At 46.1% G+C, this 24658-nt stretch overlaps 1 protein-coding gene across 1 annotated transcript; it reads right to left on the bottom strand.

Annotated features, from left to right (window-relative positions):
- Positions 1-10206: 10206 nt before the first annotated feature.
- Positions 10207-17678, bottom strand: MS4A10 (membrane spanning 4-domains A10; the record flags this gene model as incomplete). The annotated part of the gene is given in 10 exon segments (XM_080912947.1): positions 10207-10210; positions 11115-11162; positions 11164-11233; positions 12165-12279; positions 12799-12909; positions 13856-13945; positions 13949-13987; positions 16006-16062; positions 17041-17160; positions 17505-17678. Coding segments are annotated over 10 exon segments (828 nt in total).
- Between the last annotated feature and the right edge of the window lie 6980 nt (positions 17679-24658).

Below are 24658 nucleotides of genomic sequence, written 5' to 3'. Positions count from 1 at the left end.
TCTAGCTCCTCTACTGTTAACCCTTGATCCACCTCCTGTTTGGCAAGTGTATGTTGCTATTTTCAGGTGTATGACATGAGTTGGTTCCCCAGGGCACACATGAAGCAGGACAGGGCCAGTTCTCCCTGAGAGCACTCATCTCAGCCCCGATCACTTTGGCCCATGAGATGGGGGCCTGAGTGGGAGAAACACAGGGCCATTCAGTTGTGCCTGCAGGGCACTCACAGGGTTCTGGGAAGCTGCTGGGTTAGAGAAGGTCACTCCAAAGCTCTCTGGTACCTGCTGCTCAGGGTGGAGAACAGAGCTTATCTCCAAAGCATCTGCAGGTTTTGCTGAAACAAGGAGTGCTGTTGCCATCCATCCCTTGGTCTGCAGAGGGTAGGGAAGCTTGTATATGTATGGGTGTGTGTGGGGAGTCTTTATAGCATGCTTCTCTGAACAAGTCAGAGAAGGGCTTAGAAGTGCGCTGAGCAGGTGGAAGAAGGGACTCTAAGAAGGTGGACATTTCATACCCATCCCATCCTCTCCCTACTGTGTGTTTCTCCAGCTTCAGTAAGAATCAGTTAAACTCGGGCTGTATCCAAGCCTTAGGTGTTAGGATTCAGTGTGTTTAGTATGAGGCCATGGCTTGGTTTCTAGCAAATTCTCAAGTGCTGCTGCTGGCAGTTGTGGTGCAGGCAGCATGCTGGTGCTGGTGCTGGTGGCCCACAGACCATACCCTGAGAATCAGTGTGCCAGAGAAAGGGGTGAAGGAACCTTAAATAGCCTGCCTTTGCCTTCTATGCAGTGCAGAGGTTGTATTCACTAGCATTCTATCATTCATCAAGAACTGATTATGTCCCCTGTGCCTGATGCTAGAAACAACCAGGGAAACAGGTAGTCCCCTGCCTTGGAGGAACTTACACCACTTTGGGGGTTCCCCTGGAGGACATGATCTGGAAACTCTGAGGTCCTTGGAGCAGGTTTGAGTTTCACCAATGAAGGGGAGGTAATGGCATCTCTGAAAGGTCATAAGGCTTGCTGAAAGTCTACTCAATGTGATGCTAACTCAGACTCCTCAGCTTGAGATCTTGCCCCATCACCTAATTGGGATGGATGGCAGCCAGCATCAGAAGTGCGTGGGACTGGACTTGAGTGGGACAGTGACAGGCCCTGTACACATTACCAGAGGGTGTCAGCTGGGACTTGTGTGTAAAAGGAGAGCTCTACAGAAAGACCGGTAAACGTGCCCCAGCATTGTTTACCCAGTCCTTAGGATCTGGTCAATGACAGAGCTTTGGAATAAGTCACTTCCCTCCCTTCCTTCTGTTTACTAGCCTAACCTCATTTCCTCCACATCTGGCTTCTTGACAGCTCTGCTTTTCTCAGTGTGATGTCCACTTCAGTGGCAGTTGTGCCTCTCAGCCAGTGTGGTGGCCTCATCTCCACAATAACCCCTGGAGATGCTGTCTTTTTGTGATGGTGGGGATGGTACCCAGGGTTTCACACATTCTAAACAAGGATTGTAACACTGAACGATACTCCCAGCTCTTGGAGATACTGACTTGGTGACCAAAAAAGAGCATCTCAGAGCAAAGTATGAGGTCTCTTTCCTGAACCACAGATTAAATAGGTCCCTGGTTTAATTGCAGTAGCTCAGACCAGCCCCAGATTTCAGCCAGATGGCACATCCAACCTCAGGTGAGTGAACTGAGTCTCTCTGAGTCAACAAACTCTTTTTTTCTGTTTCCATGGAGCCTCCAAATGTCTAACCTTACCCCAGGAACAGGGCTTCCTGTGGGGATCACAGGATCACTGGGCATGGCCTGTGCTCACCACCATCCAATTGTTTACTTACATCAAGAACTGACTGACTGTTTGTCTTGTGATCATAATTCTGCATCTCAGATGCTCTGACTCACTGCACTGAAGGAGTGTCATAGAAACAGACAGATTGTTTCCTCCCCAAACACCATTTATCTGCAGGCTAAAAGGCATGCTGCTAACAAGGTGGTTAGCAATACTGATAATGCATTTTACTGCAGGAGATTAGGAAGTCATAGAAATGTTTAAGTTTTTCGGGAGTCCAGAGTAGCTAGCACACAAGGGTGGTGCTTGTAGGCCTTATCTGAGAGTCTCCAGGTAATCTTGTTTTTCAGAGGTGTGGGGATTGAAGCTGGACAGTGGTCCAGCAAAGGTTTGAATCCAGACCTCTGCTTCTAAAACACATGTGATTTTTTACCCGAACCTCTCTGCCTTTGTGTACTTTATCTAAAGCCTGGGTAAGTTTCCACTGTAGCCTAGGCTGACTCTGTGCTTTCTGAATAAGTCAGGTCTGAATAACCTGCAGGTCTTTAAAAGGGCCTCTCGTCTGGGTGTGGTGGTATACGCCTGCAATCCCAGGACTCAGGAGGTGGGAACATCAAGAGGATCAGGAGGTGGAGACCAGCTTGAATATAAAACATAATAAGTTAATTAAAATAAATCAAAGTAACGGAAACAAGCCAAAGCAGGCTTCTTATAGAGATAAAAGGCAGATTAATCAGAGTGATAGTTTCTGTTCTGTGTACCTAAACATAAAACAGCACTCAGATGTTATTCTTCTCTGCTTGTGTGGTCTTAGCTCTCTGCATTTGAAATGAATGCATAAACCTAGATAGACTTTCTTGGAAAGGTGTTGAGGCCTGGGATTTCCAAAGCTGTCCTGAGTGGGGTCTCCCATCCATGTGATCTTCTTACTGTGTCACCTGGACACCCCCAGGCACTGGAATCTATGTCCCTCGTTCTTCAGACTCCAGGATATTCCCCAGATAATGGAATGCAACAGAGTTGTTATGCATCATGGAGGACTGAATACTTCTGCTTGGTTCTCACAGGATTCGGGCTCTTGGAACTCAGCCTCCATGTAGTGAGGAAATACAAATCACCCTGTGTGGAGAGACCACCTGGATCTGTCTTTGGTATCCCAACACCCTCATCACCTATCAGGTGGGGAAGCAGTTGTTTCTGTGATAGTTCTATCTCCAATTCACCAGGTCAGCCCTACCTTTGAGCGGACCAACAGAGGTCACAGAAATCATGAAACAGAGATACTTCCTCCCTGACTGAATCTGTCCTGCTAAACTGATCAACAGTTATTTTTACACCGCCGAGTCTTGGGATGGCTTGTTAAGCAACAATAGTGATATGGAGAGTCCATCTGTGGCCTTTCTTGGGGCAGTTTTCCTAGGGGAAGGTGATGGGTAGGGATGTCATTTATGCATCAGTATATCAGTTCACCAGAGGCAACTGGGTGACAAGCTTTCTTCATCCTTGCTCTCTCTCTCTCTCTCTCTTTGTGTGTGTGTGTGTGTGTGTGTGTGTGTGTGTGTGTGTGTGTGTGTGCATTCTACAGCCCCAGCCCTTTCTTGGTGTTGATTTTTCACTGATTAGAATGTCATTTTACTGTGCAGAGTTTTTCATTTTCTTTCTTGGTATATTCTTTGAATACAAGCCAGTACTTGTTACTTAGGAATTAGTCATAAATAATCATCAAATGAATGGACAAAGATGAAATCCTACATTGACTGGGGTGCGGATATCTGGAAAGATGGCTCAGTGATTAAAAGTGCTTACTGCTCTTGCAGAGGACCTGGGTTTCCTAGCACCTACATGGTGGTTCACAACCTCTCATAACTCCATCCAGGGAGTCTGATGCCCTTTTCTCACCTCCATGGACACTAGACATGAATGCAGAAAATACACTCACACAGATAAAATAAAAATAAACAACTCTTTGAAAAACTGATCCTTAGCACTGGAGAGATAGTTCAGTGGTTAAGAGTGCTTGCTGCTCTTGGAGAGAGCCCAGTATCAGTTTCCAGGACACATGTCGGAGTCATCTGTAACTTGAGTTCTGGGGCATCTTATACTCTCTTTGGGCCTCCATGGGCAATGCATGCACATACATTCATCCAGGCATGCACGAATACACATTAAATAAACATTTAAGCTTAAAATGACCTTTTAAGAGAATCTTGCTAGCATCACTGTGTTCTAGATGCTATGGTCATGTAGAACCATATCCTGGGCAAAGACAAGTTCACATTGTGGTGTGAGGTCTCAATGTTCTTGTTATTTTATTTATTTATTTTTTTGAGATAGAGTTTCTCTATGTAGCCCATGCTGTCCTGGAGCTCTTTGTGTAGACCAGGCTGGTCTCAAACTCACAGGGATCTGCCTGCTTCCCAAGCAGAGGTGCTTACCTTGAGCTCTGCTGAGTCTGGTTGTGAAGAGAAGAGCCTAGTATATGTGATCCTTGAAGAATGGCATCTTCTAGGGCCATGGAGCAGGAGGAACACTGGCAGTTGATGAGAAGCTATTAGAAATCATTTCATGTGGCTTAGACTTTTACTTCCAGTGCTCACCCAGAGGAAGAAAGAAACCAGTGTCCCTCTGCTGCAGGACACTAGTGATTCTGTTTCCCTTACACAGAAGAAGAAATGAGCCACTTCTCTAGCTCCAGTGTCTGCCTCTGTGAGAAGGCTTCATAATGTGCTCTACAAGTCGGTGACCACTGGTCTGCCTGACTCAGGACTTAGCAGTGGGCAGCCTGGATTTCAATGCGCATCCCAGATGTGATATGCAAAGGGCCATTTGCCAAGAAGGAATCTATCAGCCTTTAAAAATATTTTTTAAAAAAATGTTACCTGAGGGCTGGAGAAATGTGTGAGAAATCTTCAGTGATTAAGAACAAATGTTGCTCCTGGAAAGGACTGAGTTCTGTTCCTAGTACCCAAGGTGGTGGCTCACCAGTGTCTGTAACTCCAGCTCCGGCATCTTCTGGCTTCTGAGAGGTCTTGCACTCATGTGCTCATAACACCACACACACACACACACACACACACACACACACACACACACACAGACACACACACAGACACACACACACAGACACACAGACACACACACAGACACACACACACACAGACACACACACTTTTTAAAAAGTCATCTTTTGCAAAAGAAAATGACAGAGAAGACATAACCACAACACCTAAAAAACAGTAAAAATGTATTTAGAATAAGCCTCAGTATAATCCCTCAGTAAGTCAGCCCAGTGATGTGTTAATGGGGGAGAATAGGCTAAGAGCCAAGAGAGGCAAGGTAGTTAAACAGTATTCTACTGGTGTGTGTACTATGGTGCCATGCTGACCAGAAAGAATGAGGGTGATAATTTGTATTAAAGAGGCACTGGCTTCCTCTTTCTGTACTCAGCATAACTTCAGAGTTATAGTATAACTTCAGAGTATTACAAAAGCCATAGCTAACACTCAGAGTGAATTGATCAGGGCTGTAGAGTTGGGTGTGGCAGTGGAAGTTGGAGATATCAGCTTGGTGCTCCAGAGCCACAATGTCCTAGGTTCTGTACACCCATACCTTTCTGGGTACAGCCAGTGTCCTACTGGGCATGAGTCGTAAGTCCCATGACTATGCAGGTACCATCTTAGATTCATGGACACCTGCAGAGGTCTAGGGGAGAAAGGGGTCCTTCTCGAAGGATCAGATGCCCAATTTCAGTGCCCAAGGCCACATCACTGTCTGCTGGCCTCCTGGTGAAGTCTCTGGGGCTTTCTATTTGTACTCCCAGGCTCTTTGGTGATCATACAACAACACTGTCCTAATAGGAACTTCCTTTTTGATGGGGATAACAGTTATGAGCGAGGTGTGTGACTTTTCCTGGGAGATATGAACAAATGTCTTTTTGCCCTAGATAACACACCAATCACAATGGAAAAAATTCCACACAAGTATTGCTTGATGTACCAGTGAGTTTATTGGGGTTGCTGACAGAGCATGGGTGAGAATCTACTTCTAGGAACGTGGATGACCCAAGGCAGTTGCATCACCAAAAGCCCATGCCAGGTTAGGTGATAACTCATGAAAATCACATCCCTGGAACTCCCTGTCCAACTGGAGGGCAGATCCACAGAAAAGTCCCTCACCTAAGTTCTTTTCTGGGATCTGCTTATATTTTCTGGGAAAGGGGTCCACTAAGTCTTGTAAATTTCTGTGTTTCTTGAGTCTTAGGTTTCATCAACTTTCTTTGTATGATGGTTATTCCTGGTTGTCAACCTGACTACATCTGGAATAAACTAGAAATGGAGGGCACATCTGTGATCCTAATCTTGAGGCTGGAAGACAGGCTGCTGACCTGGATCTTGGCCTGGGGTGACATATACTTTTGATCCAGATCTTGAGGCATAGTGGCCATGAAAAGCTTAGACCCAGGTAAGGTAGTAAACTCATTTAATCCCAGGAGACTGAGGCAAGCAGATCCTTGAGTTCAAGGCCATCTTGGGACAGAGCATGCTCCAAATTCAGGTGTGGTGATACACACCTTTAATCCGGGCCATACCTTCTGCTAGAGGCCTATATAAGGACACGGGAGAAGGAAGATTCAGTCTTCTTTGCTTGCTTGCACTTACTTGCCAGCACATCTACTACAGGGTTCCAGCTTATACAGAAGGCCAGCTGAAACAATTAGCTTAGCTGGGACTGAGCAACTGCTAGATCCCTGGACTTCCCATTTAGCTGCCCATTGCTGTGTTATTTGGGCTGCAAACTCTAAGTCATTCCAGAAAATTTCCTTAATATATAATTCTATATGTTCTAGAGAAGCCTGACTAATACACTTAGCCTTTACAATTTTTAAAGATTTAAACATTTTATGTGTATGGGTGTTTTTGCCTGCATGTTTGCTTGTGTGCAATGCCCACAGAGACAAAAGAGGGTGTTGGATTACTAGCAAGGAATGTTTCTTTAAAATTTTTTTTTTGCTTATATGTGTGTTAGTGAGTCTGGGTGGGCATATGCCCATGCGTGTGAGTACTGGAGAATGCCAGACACATTAGGTTCGGTCTGTGAGCTGTCTGACATGGGTACTGGGGACCAAATTTGGGTAAAGTAGCAAACACTATCAAACACTGAGCCCTCTCTCCATCTCCCCCTGTCCCTGGAAGGGAATGTTTCAATGTGGAGGGCATGACTACACAACATATGGTCTGTCAGATCCATATTCTAGGTAGTGGCACCATGTGGACTCAATTAGATGTCATGAGACAGAGGTGGGTATCACTGCTGGACCCAAGGTGCCCTTCCTTCTCTAGGCAAGGTATCCGGATTACAGCGCTTCTTTCTAACTAGTGACTCACAGAGACTGGGGCAGCTCATATAGGACTGTTACAGGTTCAAGCCAGATGGGGTCCCTCCACTGACAAGGGGAAGTGGACACAGACCCCCACCTTTAACTAAGAAGCTGTTTGCAATTGCCATCAGCTGGCTAAAAGAAAAAAAAAAGAATTGGTTTTGTCTGAAGGAGTCTCACCAGGTACATTAATCACACTATAGGACAGTCCCCATGTCCAGGAGTAGTTGGCCAACAAAAACCAGACCAAACTCAGTAGTATTTTTGTAGACTTTTCCTTCTCATTTTGCTTTGTTAAGGATTTTTTTGTATTATTGTATAGTTTTACCTCTTTTGATTTCTAGTTTTATAGTGTGTGTTTGTGTTTGTGTGTGTGTGTGTGTGTGTGTGTGTGTGTGTGTGTAGGGGGGAAGGAAGAACATAGGGTTGGATGGGAAGGGAGGTGGGAAGGATCTGAGAACAATTGGGAGAGGAGAAAAGAAAAATATTATCAGAATATATTGAATGAAAAAAGATTATTTTTTCAACAAAAAAAATTAACTGACCATCTGGGAAAGACAGAAGATCAGGTGCCTGAGAAAGGGACAGTAGCAGCTTTATTCCTTTGGGATGGGAGAGGCTGGAGGCCTCTTACAGGGATGCTGGCTTGGGGCCCTGAGTTCTTCCCTCTCCCTATTGGCCTTGGAGCCTGCCTTTGCTTCCCTGCCTACCTTGGTTCCTCCACCTCCCATTAAAGTTGGAGTTTGCAGTCTCTCTCTCCCCAGAGGGCTGTAAGGCATGCAAGGCTTCTAGAAGATGATTGCTAAAGATTTGAGGTACTTAAGTCTTCCTCAAACCACCGAGCAGCTTGCAGCTCATGTCAAAATGTAAACAGTCTCAGTACTTTGGGAAGGGGCCAAGATAGCATTTCTTTCAAGCTCCCGGGGATGCCAAAGCCACTGTTCTCTGGACAGGCTGTGGAGGAGGCAGCAGTCACTCTCTTGAGCAAGCACTGGGCCACTGGGCAGCACTCCTGCCTGCCTTCTTAATTTCTGTGAATTTTGTGCACTTGTGTGAATTTACTTGTCTCTAATCGGAGACAACATCAACAACACAAAGACTCTTCTCAGCAAGTCCACCTTGATGACCAAGGAGTTTTCAAGCTGTAACTTACAGCCATGCTGCATTCTCACAAAAGGCCAATACCTCCCTCACCTGCTGGGTTGGGGATTTTACAGGACTGCAAGGAATCAGTGCAAGTTCGGACTTAGAGTGCCACCTGGTGTCAGAAATTAGAAATAACAGGTCAGAGAAGCCTCCCAAATCAAATTCAGAAATTTATTCTCATGTGCACTGGGTCCTACCTCGGCTGAGCAAACATTAGATCAGTAGCTGTGCATCCATGGGAAAGTCACTCAACCTGCCTGAGGGTGAACAGTGGAGGGTAAGATCGGACAGGCAAGAAGCCTCATGTGCGAGGCCCTGGGCTTGTCCTTGAGCTGATTGATGAGCTAACAAGTGCGGTAAGAATGTCTCCAGATTTTCCACCCTGTGGACCAAGTCAAAAATTTCCATAACACACACACAAATGACTCATAAAGCATCATCAGTTAAAACATTCAGGCTTACCTATAGTATGATCTTATGGAGGCATCTAGGTTCCCTTCTCTCAGCTGACTCTAGTTTATGTTGACATAAAACTAGCCAGAAGAGCCCTAGATACCTGGAACCTACATAGACACTGGGTGGGCATGGTGGTTCACCTGTAATGACAGGTTCAAAGGGCAGAGAGACATGGGATGTTGAGAGCAGGCTGGTCAGCAGCAGTAGTCATATTGGCAAGCTCTGGGTTAGAGTGAGAGGTCCTGCTTCAATGAGTGAGGAGGAAGAAGGATGGAGGATAAACCTCAAACCCTTCATCGGATCTAGGATGATTTCTGACAGCAATATGCACACATATTCATGTATACCCCCATGCTCTGACACATGTAAAAATGCACATGCACATATGCTCAACACACACAGACACACACACAGACACACACACAGGCACACACAGACATAGACAGACAGACAGACAGACAGACAGACACACAGATACATATAGACACAGACACACACACTGGCAGAATCTGGACTGAGTGGAAACTTCTAGTTTCTTTGGAAAGTTAGTTATATCAAATGATGTTTTGCTGGGGCACACAGGAGCAAGGATGTGTTGCTAGAGCAAACACATAAAAGGCCACTTTCCTGAAGCAGACACAGGTGAAACGATGTTTTGATATAGCAAACACATGAAAGGATACCCGGCAAATGAGTATAAATATGACCCCACAGACAGTGGAAGATGAGCACTGAGCATTGGTCTGTTTTGCTCCATTTCGATATTCTTTGCTAACAACACTCATGTATTGGATCGCCTTACATAGCATTGCTGAGCTCAACTCGTGATAACTCCACCATTGAGAGAAACTCGCCCAAGAGCTGCTTGTGAGGTTCCTGTGGCAGCTTGCTGCTTTGTTGGTCTCACCTCCAGTTGTTTGGCGAGCCCTGTGGTTTCCTCCTGAATGGACTACAGCTGCCTGGTGTCTGCTTGCTGAAAGGACTGGACTGTAGCTGCTGGTTTGTGCCTGGTGTCTGCCTGACTAGAAGACTGGTCTGCAGCTGCTAAATCATATTTGGTGTTTGCTATGGGACTGAATTGCTGAGAAAGAAGATTGATTTCACCCCCACAGAACTATTGCTGAACAGGTCCACTTCCCCCACATCTTTTCTTTATTACCTCTGCTGGACAGTAGGCTAGAGGAGAGGTTAAACCCCTATCAAAAGTAGGTTGTAAAAAAAATGTATGCCTACACTGGACAGTTAGACCCATAGGCATCCCTTGGTGCCCCCATGGGAGAGACCTCTTGGCTTCTCCACTTCCCCACTCTGTTTTTATCACACTCTCAGAACACCCCAGTTTCTCTTTATAATCGTTATGTATTTATTGAGTTACACGTTATCACCAGAGTCCAGTCGATGAGAGGCGGTGTTGGACTTGGTACCTCTGGAATTCAACTTTACCTGTTGGACAAGGGAATAACCATTAGGCGTTCATGATCTTCCTCAGTGCTGAAGTATACTGCCATGCTGCATGTTTGGGGATTTCTCTTAATATTTCTGGGTTGCTAGTGGGGTTAGAATCTCAGACTGGAAGAAACAATAGGTTTGGGAGCTCCAAACTAAGGTGTGTGCTAGACACAAGAGCTGATCTTCTTCCAACTTTCAGGATCCCAGGAAGCAGGTAGGACAGAGCTGAGGAGTCACAGCCAGAGTAATATAACATAAGACATGGAACCCAGCCTCTTGTCTGTAAAGGCCACCTTCTGGGTAACACCAAGTGAGTCTGCCTCACCCATTTGGGCCTTAGTTTCTCCATCTGTGGCTTGAGGTTAAGAGAGATGATTCACCAAGATTCTCTTAACATAGGATTTTGATGAGGCTAGAAAGTAGAATTTCAAGTTCAAGGAAATGCAGCCGAGGTCAGAGTTCAAATCCACATCTTTTCTGCAAACTGAGTTGGGTGAAGAGATCTACTTTGCTAGCTAGGCAAACCTCCTACCAACTGAAGTACACACGCTTAGGATGCACATGTAATAGCTCCATTCTTTAAATGGCTTGTGTCATTACAATTCAATGGTCTTTAGAATCAAATAGGTTCAGGGACACTTGGAGTTTCCTCCAGGTCAACAGCCAGGACTGATCTCTCCCTGGACCCAGATGTGTGGAGCCCAGCCCTTGTGCAGTTGGCAGGCTGCTGGGAGCACATGGTTCCCTTGAACTAAGAGGCCTGATGTTGCTGGTATTTAAATGTCCATATCTCACTTCCCTTGCGAACTATTTCTTCTGGAGATCCAGGGCCACACCACAACCACCGGTGCATTCTCAGTGGGGCAGGAATCCAGCTTGGAGCTACACTAGCACTTACTGGGGATTGGTCTTAGACTTTCTCAAGGGCCTTGGGCCTGTGTGATGGCACGTGATGAAAGGAGTCAGAGGCCAGCAGCAGTCCAGAGCTGGTGGCCCAAGAAAGGCTCAGAGTAAACTCTGCCAGTATCAGGGGAGGAAGGGCCCGGTAAAGGAGGAGCCTGGGTTATGGTCAGAGTCAAGGTGTGCTTGTGTGTTAGGGAATCTCATGGTACTTTAGGGAGGCATCAGCAGAGCAAAGAAGCCCTGAGCAGCAGGCGAGGTCATGGCAGAGGAACCAAGAATCTGGTGATATTCAGTCTTACCATGTTTGTTACTTTGGGGGCTTACTTTGGCTATAAAAGTTTTTATTCCTAAACAGAGACCTCTTATTATATAATATAAAGAGCAAATTTACTTAAAGAAATGGAAGGAATCCAGTGTGGCTCGCAAATAAGCCAGACTGACAAGTGATCTCTGATCACTAAAGGTTGGGAAGAAGGAAGGCAGGCCTTTTCTTGACTTTCCCGCCAGCATGAATAGGTTTTGAATTCCCAGGCTAGGATTTCCTCTTGAACTCTGCTTCTAATCCCAGGCATCTGAGCTTTCAGAAGCTTCCGGCATTCATGGCCATCACTTCCCCCTCCATTTACAGATGGAGACACTGAGGCTCCAGAGGCAGAGGCCTTGTGTAGTTTTGGTTTGATGTTCCTCTGGCTGGTTTGGGGTAACCCAGTGATTCAGATTCATGACTGCCCTATGCCATCTACCCCAGCCACAGGCGGACACTGTATACCTGCTGTGGGTGGGAGGCTGGAGTGTGTAGGGGTCACCTAAGAGCCACCCTGAAGGTGGGCAAGGAGGACATCTGGTTCTACTCTGATTCAGTAGAGGAGGCTGGGATCTCAGGCACTGAAGTATCAGGTCTGGGGAGGCATAGGGGAAGAGACCACTACCTGTTCCTTGATAGACTGTTTTAGAAATGTCACTGTTTGTTCCTTTCCCAGGGAGAAGGGGCCAAGGTGACTTCCTTCTGAAGTGGAGCCCAGGATGAAGACCCCTTACCTCTTACTTTGCTCATGCTGTGTGTTGCCTTGAATCACATCTTTATAGGATGGTGGTGGCTCCAGTGACAGACCTTCAAGCTCCATAGGTGTGTCAGGAATGAGAAGGGTATCATCCCTGTCCTGCAATAGAGAAGTCACTGTCCTTATTGGTCTAGTCCATGGTGGCAGTGTCGCTTTTGAAATCTCAAGCTCTATGTGAGGATTGATGAGGAAACTTCTAGATGTCTATATGTGACTGTCTTCCCAACACTGATTGAGAAAGGTCCACAGGGAATAGTTGGTGGGATCTGAGTTTGAGTTATACCTCTGATTCCTGTTAACTGTGGGCAAGTTGCTCATCCCACTGGGTTTCCCAATGTGGGCTGGTCTGCTCTGGCTTAGGGAGGTGGTGTGATTTCTCTAAGCCTTGGTTTCCTTAACTGTGTGGTGCCAAGTACACACCTACCCAAAAGAAACTGAAATAAAGCTATGTTTATCTGTGTCACTACGGCTCACATGTACACAATTATATGCAGATTAATCCACAGAGGATCAATGTCTCCTGAGTGCCCCGCCTGTGACTCTTGTCGGTCCATTCTGAGCTCTCTGCTGCCTAATGTGTCTCCATGCCCTGGGGGTTTTTCTACAGGAAGGCCTCACCTCTGCATGCACGAGTTTCATCCTACCCGCTGTGATGGCTGTGGACCCGGACAGGATGATCTCCAGGAAGGTGAAGCAGAACAGAGTCAGCTCTAGTCTTTGGATGTAGATCTGCAGGGGGGTGGCAGGAAGATAGGATGGGTCCCTGTCACCTGAGACTGGCAGGCAGATCCTCAGCAGAAACAGCAGGGGTTCTGCTCCTCTCAGAGGGTAGGGAGGAATTCTGAGTTTCCATCATGTCCAATGCTAGGCACATAGAGGGGTTAGGTGAATGTTTCCTAGGCATGAGGACCAGAGCGTCTTTCAAGTCCCTGGGAGAACTGGAAGTGGCCCTAAGTAAGTGAACAACTCTACTCAGCAGATGGAGTTGCCTAGACCCAGAGAGAAAGTGTGTTTTGTAGCAGGGTGGGGGAGGGGTGTTCTGGGATGGCTGTGGTCTGACAGGAAGATCTCCAGGAAGAGATCTACACGCATTAGGAAAGCACGTGTGCATGTGCGAATGCAACTTGTGTGTCACTTTGGAAGCTGCCTGAGAGGCACCTAACTTAGAGTGGCTGTATTTCCTCCTGTTGTAGAGGCAGCAACTGGGCGGGCTGTTGCAGACCAGGTTTTAAGTCTTCTCTGTACCCTGGACTTGCTGCATGGCCTCTGGCCACTAATTTATCCATTTCGAACCTCAGTGTTCACTCCCATAAAATGGGGGCAGCAAAGAGGACTTAGCCTGTTCTGTAAAGCTGTCAGGAAGAGGTGCTTTAGCTGTGAAATCTGAAGTTCTAGGGTGTGGTCTGGCAGTCAACTGGCTGCTCAGCACCAGGTAGCACATTCCCTGTCTCTGGACACCAATTTTTCCCGTGTGTAAGAGGAGGACTGGACATGCTAATGTTGACTCATGAGAAGGCTACCATATTGCTTGCACCACGCCTCCAGAGGGATGCATACAGATTGGCGGTGCCTGGTTCCAGGGTAGGTTTTCTGAGCCCCTACTGCTTCTTCTCAGCCAAGCTCAAGGCTATTCCCCCCTTGGACTCAGAGGACTTGTGAGGGGAGGGAAACTCACTGTGGGGTTGGGGTATGGTCTCCAGATTGGCCATGGAAAAGGACTCTCCAGAAAAAGGTCCTTGGTAATGACAAAGAAGCCGGCCAGTGCTCAGAGCAAGCTGATGATGTTTGCTATCACACACAGCATCTTCTGCAAGCAGAGTTGAAAAGTTAGAGCTGGTGTCCAAAGCTTAGTGGTCTTGAGCTTGAAGCTGCTAACACATACCAGGCCCTGGTGTGCTCATCCTTTATTGGACATATTGGAAGGACCAAGAGCCACTGTCAGGTGCATGAGGCTTATACTAAAGAAGAATGCATCATGACACACTCTCCAATGACCATCCTACATCAGGTTTGCTAGCTCTCAGAGTCTAACATCCAGAGGACCACACAGGGAAGGGCAGAAAGAGCCTGGAAGGATTTTGCTCCTCAACCCCCCAGGGTCTTCCCTCCTCTCCATCTATCCTGCTGGGGTCCTGAAATAGGTCTCTTCCAGGCATTTCCTGCCCCTTCTGGCTCACGAACCCATTCTTTTTTTTTTTTTTTTTAATTTTTTAAAATATATTAAGGCTCTGTTTATTTTCAGTTTAGATGATTTAAGTTATAAAATTAACACACTATTAAACTAAAATCTAACAATCAAGTTAAAAAGAAGGTTTAAAGCTCTCCATTTTCAATCATTTCCCATTTCTTTTTTTTTAAAAATGTGTTTGCATTTTTGACAAACAGAGAAAAAGCTAAAAATTACAGATTATCTCATGAGATTAGTTTATGCAGATTTAATTTTTTTCCAGCTTCATGGTACATGCTTTTCCTATAAACAATTTCTTTATAATGCCAGTTTTTATTAAATATGCATTACAACACCAGGTACTGTGTAACACTCCTGAGGTTCCAGTTGATTTTACTGAAATGCTTGATATAGTCGAAATATTTTTATCTTTCTCCTAGGTTAATGAGATTTTTCTTTTAGTGCATGAATAAACATATTTAATTGATCGTTATATTTGATAGAACTAGATGCAGGAGCACTTGAGCCCATTCTTTATGCCCCTCAAAAAGCTCAAGGACATGGTAGGACTTGGGCTGCAGCGAGGAGAGAGTGTGGGCGGACTCCTCCAGATCACAGATGATGGGGATAGAAGTGAACGCTAAGAGAGGGTGTGGGCTGGAGAAGGTGAAGACCTGAGGGCTATCTAGGAATGGCTTTGGGACCTGGGAAAGGGATGCAGAGCCAGGTGGTCCTCAGGCTGATGGCTTACGGGTTTGAATCACTGCGTGATGAATGGAGTCAAACCGTGCCAGATTTGCTCTGAGAAGCAATGGGCAGTTAGGTTTTGCAGGGGGTTAGGTATCATAGTTCTTGGTGGTGCTGTCAGTGGTAGGTTGTCCTTGCTCAAGTAAATAACTCCCACCCATGCTCATGTAGGTACTGATAATAAAAACACAATGGGACACAAAACAAAGAGAAGGAAGGAGGGGACTCGAGTGCTGAGGGAGGAAGAAAGGGTTTGGTGGGAGGAGGAAGGCATAAGAGATTAAAATGGGAGCAGAGTATATGATCCAAGCATACAATGCATATGCATGAAATTGGAAAGAATAAATAAAGATTTGACCGATTTGGAAGGAAGCTATGTAGAGTCACCTAGGAGACATCCCCTGGCATGTCTGTGAAGGTATTCCAGAGAGGTTTGACTGATGAGAGAGGACCCATCCTAAAAGCGGGTAGCATCATCCCATTGGCGGGGGAGGGGTTCCCAGACAGAATACTAAGAAGGGTTCACATGAGCACTAGCATTCACCTCTCTGCTCTCTGATCCACTGAGATGTGAGCAAGCAGCCCCCTGCTTCTGCTGCCAAGTCTTCCTCACTATGGTAGTCTGTACCTTCTTAAACTGTCACTCTGTGTCAAGCATCTTGGAAAAGCAATTAATGAAGAAGCCAAGGTCTGTTCTAGATGGAAGGGTGGGTTTCTGGAGCCGTTCTGAGAGGGCAGGAGCTCCATGTGGGGCGCCCCTTTTTTCCTGTCAACTCTAGTCAGTTGTCTGCACCTGGAGCCTCTCAGATGCCATCTTCTATTCTGAAGATGCATTCTGGGTCACCCCTGCATACAGATGTCCTTGTCCCTCCCCCTAGGTTTGAAAGAAGGATCTCAAGGTGCCAACTCACCAGAGAGGTCTTGGGAAATGTCATTGTTGTCAAGGCCAAGATCCCTGAAATGAGAAACTGCAGAGCGGGTTTGGAGATCAAGGGAGAGAAGTTGGGGACGAGACCACAACATCCCCTTCGTTCTCTAAGAAAACAAACCCCTGTTGGCAGGGGAGGGAGAGAACACCACTTGGCCAGAACAAGCCCACTCCAGCTTCTGCCCCTCAACGTGCTTACCCATGGAGGACACAAACCTTCAGACTTCGTGCAGGTCACAGCTAGGTCAAAGTAACCACCCTCCCTCAATCCCGCTCCTGCACTAGGGAGGACATTGCTTCTGGCTCTGAGGCCTAGGGAGTTTCTGATCTATCTTCTATATGTATGCTGAGTCCTTGCTATGTGCCTGTCCTGGTGAGCACTGGGTGATAGGCATCTCATGCCTAGAAACTTGTTACTGTAGTAGGAATGCCAGGCTGGGGCAGCGAAGATGGAGGACTGAGGGGAAGCTAGGGATGGGGTGAAGACATTTGCCCAGGAAGATAGTATGGAGCTGGGGCTAAGTGTGAAGGCAGTGTTCAGGGCCAGGGCAGTGCCCTGGAGTCCTGGAGGAGCATGGATCCTCTGGGGAATGGTGTGTGTGTGTGTGTGTGTGTGTGTGTGTGTGTGTGTGTCTATGTGTCCCATATTGTCTCATTCTGACTGATGGCCTGGGAAGGACAGGAGTTGCGGATCACAGTTGTGTGTGGCTGCAGGAAGATCCTGATAGTGATGAAAGACTTTGGCTACAAAAGGCTGGATGCTCAGAAGCTGTGTGAACCTAGTTCATAATGGTTCTCTTTACCCAACATACATGGTCAATTAAAGGAGGGTCTACAGGTCCCACAAGTGACAGGCACTATCTATAGATAGTGTAACTGAGGGAATGGAACACAGAGAGGGAAGACGGAGGCAGGTAGGCTTACTCTTCGTGCCTCTTGGCTATACTCAGCCTCTAGTGCCAGGGCCTCCCAGGGGCCCCGTGTACCCCTGTACTCACTGATTTGGGCTCTTACTCACAGAGAAAGTTCCCCAGAGTGGATACCAGCACTTCAACACCACCAAGTGCAGATCCTTGACTGTAGAGACCAGGTAACCACTAAAGGCCACGTGTGCAAAAGCAATGGCGATGTGAAAGCCCTGGTTGGGAAGCCAGAAATAGCTCAGGGAGGTGGCAAATGACTAACTCTACATAACTACAGAGCCCAGACCTACTGGCGGGAGTTCCTTACTTCTCAGGGGTCTTGGTCATCAAGGAGGGACCCTTCCTCCCCAGGGCCCACTGGAGGGACAGGCAAGGCTGTCAAACCCCCACTTGGGGCACATATTCTGTTCTGTGTCTTCATGGCTGGCATTCTGGGCCCTGTTCACACTCCACAAAGCACCAGCCTCCCTGTTGTGTCTGTTTCAGTCTTAGGATAAGTGTAACTGGGAGCTGGAAGCTCCCCCCCAACCTCTTCCCTGGCTGCTACCTCTCTACTCACACCCAACTTCTGCAGAAGGTCACTTCCCTTCAGAGGTTTTTCAAGGTGCCCAGCTGGAACCAGATGCTGGTGCGGGGCCACTTTCAGTGAAGGTTGGGCAGGTCCTAGGTGCTGCCATTGAGAGACTTCTCCAGTGCCTCTGTTGGGAATCACCGTGGGAGCTTGTACAGCCATTGACTCTGGCAGGAAACCCTGGCTGTGGACCAAGAAGAAGGACTTGTTAGGGTTGAGCTTGTGTCTGAGGCTCTGAGGCAACTCTTGCTGTCACTTCTGCCCCCTCTCCCCCAGTGGTGGCCTTGTCCAGTAGCTTTGACCTTGATGTTTTCAGATGATAAAGCAAGGCTTTTTATTAGGGTGAGGAAACACACACACACACACACACCACACACACCAAGCTGTAGATTGTCCTGAAGCTGTTTGTATCTTAATGTTAATTCCACTCCAACTGAACCTTCCCATTTTAATTAGTAGAATAAAGGAAAGCCAGTGACTGGGCGGGCGAGGGAAGTGGAGAGGGCAGAGAGCTCTGAGGAGGTGAGGGGATGGAGGTTAGAGGTTGTGGCAATGTGGAGCTTCCTAAGGACCACCTGGATCCAGGTGGGATTTATTGGTGTTAGAAAGCTATGAACGTTAAGGATTTTACAGATCTGATATCTCGTATAGAAGGGCAGTTTGTATCTTTGTCTATTTGATGCAATCTTGTTGTGTATAGGGTTTGTGGATTGAAAGTTGAATATATAAACCTGTATGAAAAGCTATCAGGCTTTAGAGTTGTGTTTGGGTGGGATTTTTGGGGTAAGAAATACCCCAAGACAGAGGCGGAAAACAGGTGGTAGAAAACCACCAAGGGAAGGGAGTTGTGTGGATGAGTTGGGCCGTGTTGGTGGCTTGGACCGGGCGCCAGAGGTGCGTGGGGCTCCGTATCAGGGTCGGGCCTGAGGACTGAGACCACAGGGCCGGTAAAAAGACAAACCGTATTTTATTTTTTAATATTTACTGCAACACAAGCATACACAGAGAAAAAGACCCTCTGCAGAGCTGAGTGGGGATCAGAAAGTAGAAGCCCATTGACTTTCATTTAAACAATCTAGAGCCCAGGAATGTTCTCAGCCTCTCTGCGGTTTCAGGACAAGGAAGACCAGATGGACTTCATGCCCACCCAGGACAAGAGGGAGCTTCTACTGGCTGTCTGGAAGGCAGGAGCTGGGGGTTAGGAGGCCTGGCCCATGTGAGCATTTTGTAAATAGTCCCAAACCTGTGGCTTAGAACAAGACAACTGAAGGTGAGGAGAACCAAACCATGGTCCTTTGGTGATGCCCTTGTCTCTTGGGTTTGAGGGTATAGGAGAGATAAGGGGAGGAGACCTCTGACTAGGGCTTCCTATGAACCCACATAACAGTGCCCATAATACCAACGCTCATGAGTCCCTTCTCTGTTCTAAGCACTGATACAAGCATTTAATATGCATCATCTGATGGTATCTGCATCTCTCTCCCATTTTACAGATGGGGCTCAGAGAAGCTTAGCCACACATCTAAGGTTGCACAGCTAATCAATGGGAGTGGAACCATGGTAAGCCAGCCTGACCCCATCTTCTGTGTTCTTGGCCTGGGCTGCTGGTGAGACCCCCTGGTCGTTACCGTCAATAAACAGCAGTGACAGCTTCCGGCTTAGTGGGAATGATGAGTGGGCATTTTCTTCCTTGGATTTTAGAAGCTGAACCCAGAGAGATGGCCCTTTTCTGTGAGCTGATCTGGGAGTGTTTGGCTTCAATGGTATAGCTTTCCCCAGGCCTTTCTGATGTAGCTACGGCTTCAAATGAAACTTCTTGGGGGCAGAGCTGAGATGACTTGAGGTGTCTGGTGGTGGTAGACTCTGGCTGTTAGGGATGGGAAGGTGTCTACACCTGGGTGCTTGCTGTGGCAGTGAAAATAATTCAAATATCTAGTAAAGAATTGGACTCAAGAGTACTCTCTCCCAAAGCACATCCCATGGGACACCGGTCCTAATGGATCTACATTAAAAAAAATCGTGGTTAAACAGGTTTAGGAAACCTTACGCATTACCTTCTTACTTTTTCAAGGCTTTGAGGATTCCTGTAGGGACATACTCTGTTGATACCAAGGACATTTTCTACATTTAATTTGCTGTAGAATCTTCTTCCTTCCAGCCATACGCTACAGTTGATATTCTGTAGGGTCTGCTTTGGATTTAATGACAAACTTCCAAACCTCTGGCTCAAGGAACTTTTTTGGTATCTGTTCCCCCCTGTTGGTGTCTTCATGGTTGCCTTATAGTGGGGCTTGGGATTTGGTTCTGATCTCAAGGTTTATTGCTAAGAAGAACTTTGTATATTCTTAAGAGGGAAGGGTCAGAGGAGGCAGACCATAGACACCAGAGGGAAAGGGGTGTGGGTTATAAAGTCCCTTGCCACGTTCCAAAATCAAGAGTGTAATGGCAGTAGGCCATTGCCAACAGTGACTCTGTCTTGTTGTAGCCAATGGTGACTTTATCTTGCTGTTGGCTATGGTGAACTCTGTCTTGCTGTGTTTTCTTCCTGTTTTCATTGCCTGGCTCCAGCATTCACTCTTGTTCCAGAGTCTTGTCATTAAGGTAATGGCCTGACCAGCAGGAAGTTGTCATCACCGGCCTGCAAAACACAGGCTGCTGACTGAGCCATGTCCTCAAGATAAGTGCTACACAACTGGAAGATCAGTCACTGCTCTGAAAAACATAGCCTTCTAACTTCCACACAATGCTCCCAAACTGATTTTCTTGTAAAATCCTCCACTTCCCTAGACATGAACTTGAGGCCTTAGTTTGCAACCTTGTGTCTTAGTCGCTGTTCTATTGCTGTGAAGAGACACCATTACTGAGGTAACTCTTAGAAACAAACACAGTTATGTAGGGGCTTTCCTACTGTTTCAGAGGTTTAGTCCATCATCATCACGGCAGGGAGCATGTCACCACGCTACCATGCATGACATGTATCTGAGAGCGTCAACCTTGGCATGGACTTTTGAAACCTCAAAGCCCACCCTCCCTCCATCAGGTTCAAACCTCCACTCCTCCTAATCCTTTCAAACGGCCACTCTTTGGTGACTGAACATTGAAATATATGAGCCCTTTTTTTTGGGGGGGGGAGCAGATTCTAATTCAAACTACCACATTAGCCAGCATAGGCTCATAGCCATATCATAATGTAAATATTGATTTAGTATGACTTCTACTTCAAACGTCCCTATCATCTTTCAGTCTTAACACTGTTTAAAAGCTCAAAGTTCAAGAACTCTTCTGAGACTCATGGCAATTTCTTAACTGTGACCTCCTACAAAATAAAAAAATCAAAACACAGTCCACATATTCCCAATGTACAATGACACAAAATACACATTGCCATTCCAAAAGGAAGTCAAGGAGACTGAAAACTTGCAGGGCAAACTCCAGACTCTGCATTTCCACATCTGATGTCAAAGTGCTCTTTAGATCTCCAACTCCTTCTACCTTTGACTGCAACATACTCTGTCTCTTGGGATGGCTCCACACCTAGTCTGCAGTTCTCCTTGGCAGGTAGCTCTGGGATCTCCATTCTGTGTTCTCCAGTAAAATCTAAGTGTCGCCTTCACAGTGCCACTCAGTGGCATCTTTGGGCCTCCATGCAGAGACCGCACTGACACATGCTTGTCCTCAGTGGCTTCTCTGAGCCGTGGAGGATGATTTCACAGTCCCCTTCTTGTATCTGGAACCAGAAGCATGTTGCCAAAGCTGCCAAGTCTGATGCTTGATGAAGCAGGAACCTAGCCCCCTTGCCAATTACATCTGCATGAGCTTTTTGCTGTTGTTGGTTTTCTTCACCGCCTAAGCTTTTCTCTAGTTTCTCTTCATAGGTTGGAAGCTTAGGTGGGTAGGGTCTCGTCCCGAGGCCACTACTCCTCTATTCTATTTAGAATCAGGCTGTTCTTTAAATTTTTTTTTATCTTCTTGAGCACTGTACTTGGCTCCAACACCACCTAGCCTAGTGCTCATTTTCTCTTCACAGTTTACATTTTACATTTCTTTTATAGGTCTTAGGGTTAGAAGGGAAGGGGTTACAATCCTCGTAGCTTTCAGGATCACCAACTGGTAGTGGGCTGGGCTCCTGATAGCAGACTCTTCCCTGGAGAGAGGCCAGTAGCAACCCCATTTTCCAGGACTCCAGAGCATAAAACATCTGTTCTCCAGCTGCTGTTTGATAAACAGTTCCAGTTCCTTTATGGGGGGTCAAGTTTCAGCCACTCACCCCTTGTATCCACTGACCTGTGTTAAGATTGAACCCCACTCGAGGCCCTGATGACCCTCCCTTGTTTGTTTCTGCTGTGGAGAGGGGGTACTCACCTGGCCCAGGGACCTCTGCTGTGGGCTTCAGTTGTGGCTTACCATCCAGAGCTGCCTCAGCACAGAGCCAGAGGAAGAAATCAGAGCATCTTTATGGCTTTAGACTTTGGATTCTTTTTTTTCTGGGATCCACCCCTTGCTCACACTCCCAGTTAATCAGGGATGCACATCTGGACTAGATCTTTCAAAACCATCCTGCTTCCAAACCTGGACAGGTGAAAACCCGAGTCTCCTTCCTTATGTCTCCCTTCAACAGCCGAGAAAGGTAATGCTGCAATGTTGACATCTCAGACAATTTATGTAGCCGGGCTGATGAAGAAGGCACTGTCATGTTGGTGAAGGCTGCGCTTGAATGATTCGATTATTAAAACTTTCAAATTTTTATTTGTGTGTGTGTGTGTGTGTGTGTGTGTGTGTGTGTGTGACTGATGTGTGTGGTTGATGTGAGTGTGTGACTGATGTGTGTCTGTGTGTCTGTGTGAGTGTGTGTAGGTCAGAAGACTTTGTGAAATTTATTCTCTCTTTTCACTTTTACATGGGTCCTGAAGACTGGGCTGCTATTCCCAGGTTGTGCAGTAACTTTAGTTTCTGATCCACCTTTCTGGCCCCTCAAAAAAATCTTTAAAAAATTTGAAAGTCAAAGTATCTATAACAGGATGTACAATGACCCCACACCCTACCTCTTGTGTCCCTCCCCAAATTCTCCAGGGCCATCCTTAGTTCTGGGTTGACTTTGATCTCTGGTGGTAAACAAGACAGACAGACTGTCATCTGTGTAAGCATGGTAGTGTTTATCTTGAAAAGATATGGGTTTAAAAGGTATGGTCATGTGACCACAGGTGACAGAAAGCCTCAAGACTGAAGTCCAGCTTGCAGCCCATGTGAGTCACAGAGGAGAACTTATCAAAGGCATGTCTGGATCTTGACCATGGACGTGGTGAAACAGGGAACGTGGAGCTTCAAGCTGTCCAGTCTGTAGCATGCAGAATTGGTTAATTATTACTCTTTCTCTAGTTATCTTTTCTGCAGTTTTTAAAAACAGAGAAGACACATTTAATTGTTAATATTTAATACACATATTAGAGTTATGAAGCATATGCAGTTAGGTAAATTTGTATATGTGTGTGCGTGTGGTTTGTATGTATGTGTGTATATAACCCTCCACCCGTGCATGTGTGTTTATGGTTGCATGTTTGTGTGCATGTGTGAGCATGCACACATGTGTCGAAGCCAGAGATCAATGTTGGGCATGCTCCTCAGTTATTCTCTACCTTACTTTTCTTTCTTTTTCTAAAATGATTTTACTATTTAATATCTATAAGTGTTTTTGTCTGGATGCATGTCTGTACACCACATGCATACCTGGTACTGGCAAAGGCCAGAAGAGGGTGTCAGATCCTCTTGAGCTCGAGTTACTGACAGTTGTGGCATGTGAGTACTTGGGAGGAAATCAAATCTTGGTCCTCTGGAAGAGCAGCCAGTGCTCCTAACTACTGCTGAGCTGTCTCTCCACACGTGCAAACACACACACACACACACACACACACACATACGCACACCCCCCAAGAAAGTTTGTTTTATTGATGATACCCCAAAGTGGAATTAACCTGTTATCCATCAGTAAGTAAATTGATTAAAGTGATAGAAAAAAACATGTTTATGGTATTTAATAATAATAAAATGAGATTATAAAATGTTATAGATAAATTTCTAACATCTCATTCAGTAAAAGGAGTCAGACACAAAGAAACACACATACTATATAATTTGTATGGTGATTAAAAGCAAGCAGAGTGAGTGATATTTAAAGAAATAAGTAGGAATCCAGCTTTTTAAAAAGTTTCCCACCCACTCTGAGCAGAAATGACTTCATTGTGGGAATAAAGCCAAGAATTTGTTTCCTTGTCCTGCCCTCCTTTGATTTTTAAGTCTCAACAATTGTGGAATGACCAAATAGGGAGCTAAGTAAGAGCCCTGGGAGTAGTGAGAGTGGCCCCCACGGAAGTACCACCCTCTTTGTTTTCAATCAGAAACTCAATCTGGTGACAGCTGAGGGGTGGCCTTGGGGTGTGATTAGCATTAGAAGGGTATCAGAATGAGGGCCCATAAATGAATCCTAGTAGCTTTATCAGAAACAGAGATACATCTGACTTGCATGCATTACATTTCTGTCTTTTGCTGAGCAATGCTTTGTGGCACCTTTAGACTCTGTCAGAAGGCCACCACTAGATGTGAACTTCTGACTTTCAATCTCCAGAACAGTGAGGCAAATAAATATCTCTCCTCTATTCTTAAAGTTAGAATCCTTGGGTATTTGCTAACAGATTGCTGCTGCATCCTTTGTAAAGACAGAAGGTATGGCTCTCCAACAGAAACCATTGAAGGAATTCTGACATACGCTCTGCCATTATTTGGACAAGGTTTTTATCCACAACCTTTGTTCACTGTCCCGAAACAGAAATGCCTGTCACCAGATGGTATTTTGAGATGATAACTCATTTCTGTCTCAGCATAAACTTGGTTGTGGTTATTGTGAATTTCTGAGTCCTTAATTAAGATATGAAAAAGTCAAAAGGGAATCATGGGAGATTGTTCCACGAACCACTGGGAAAAGCACAAAGCTAATGATGTAATGATGTTCTAGATGTTAGAAAACAGGCATCCGATCCAGCTGAGGTGAGAGCCTGGGCAAATCTGGTAGGACTTTGACATGCTTAGAGTCAGTACAATCTTGAATTCATTAGTATTTGTTAAAGCCTACTTGTAATTAATGTCAGCAC

Source organism: Micromys minutus (assembly GCF_963924665.1).
Source record: "Micromys minutus genome assembly, chromosome: 2".
Lineage (NCBI taxonomy): Eukaryota > Metazoa > Chordata > Mammalia > Rodentia > Muridae > Micromys > Micromys minutus.
This window is presented reverse-complemented; position numbering and strand designations above follow the sequence as displayed.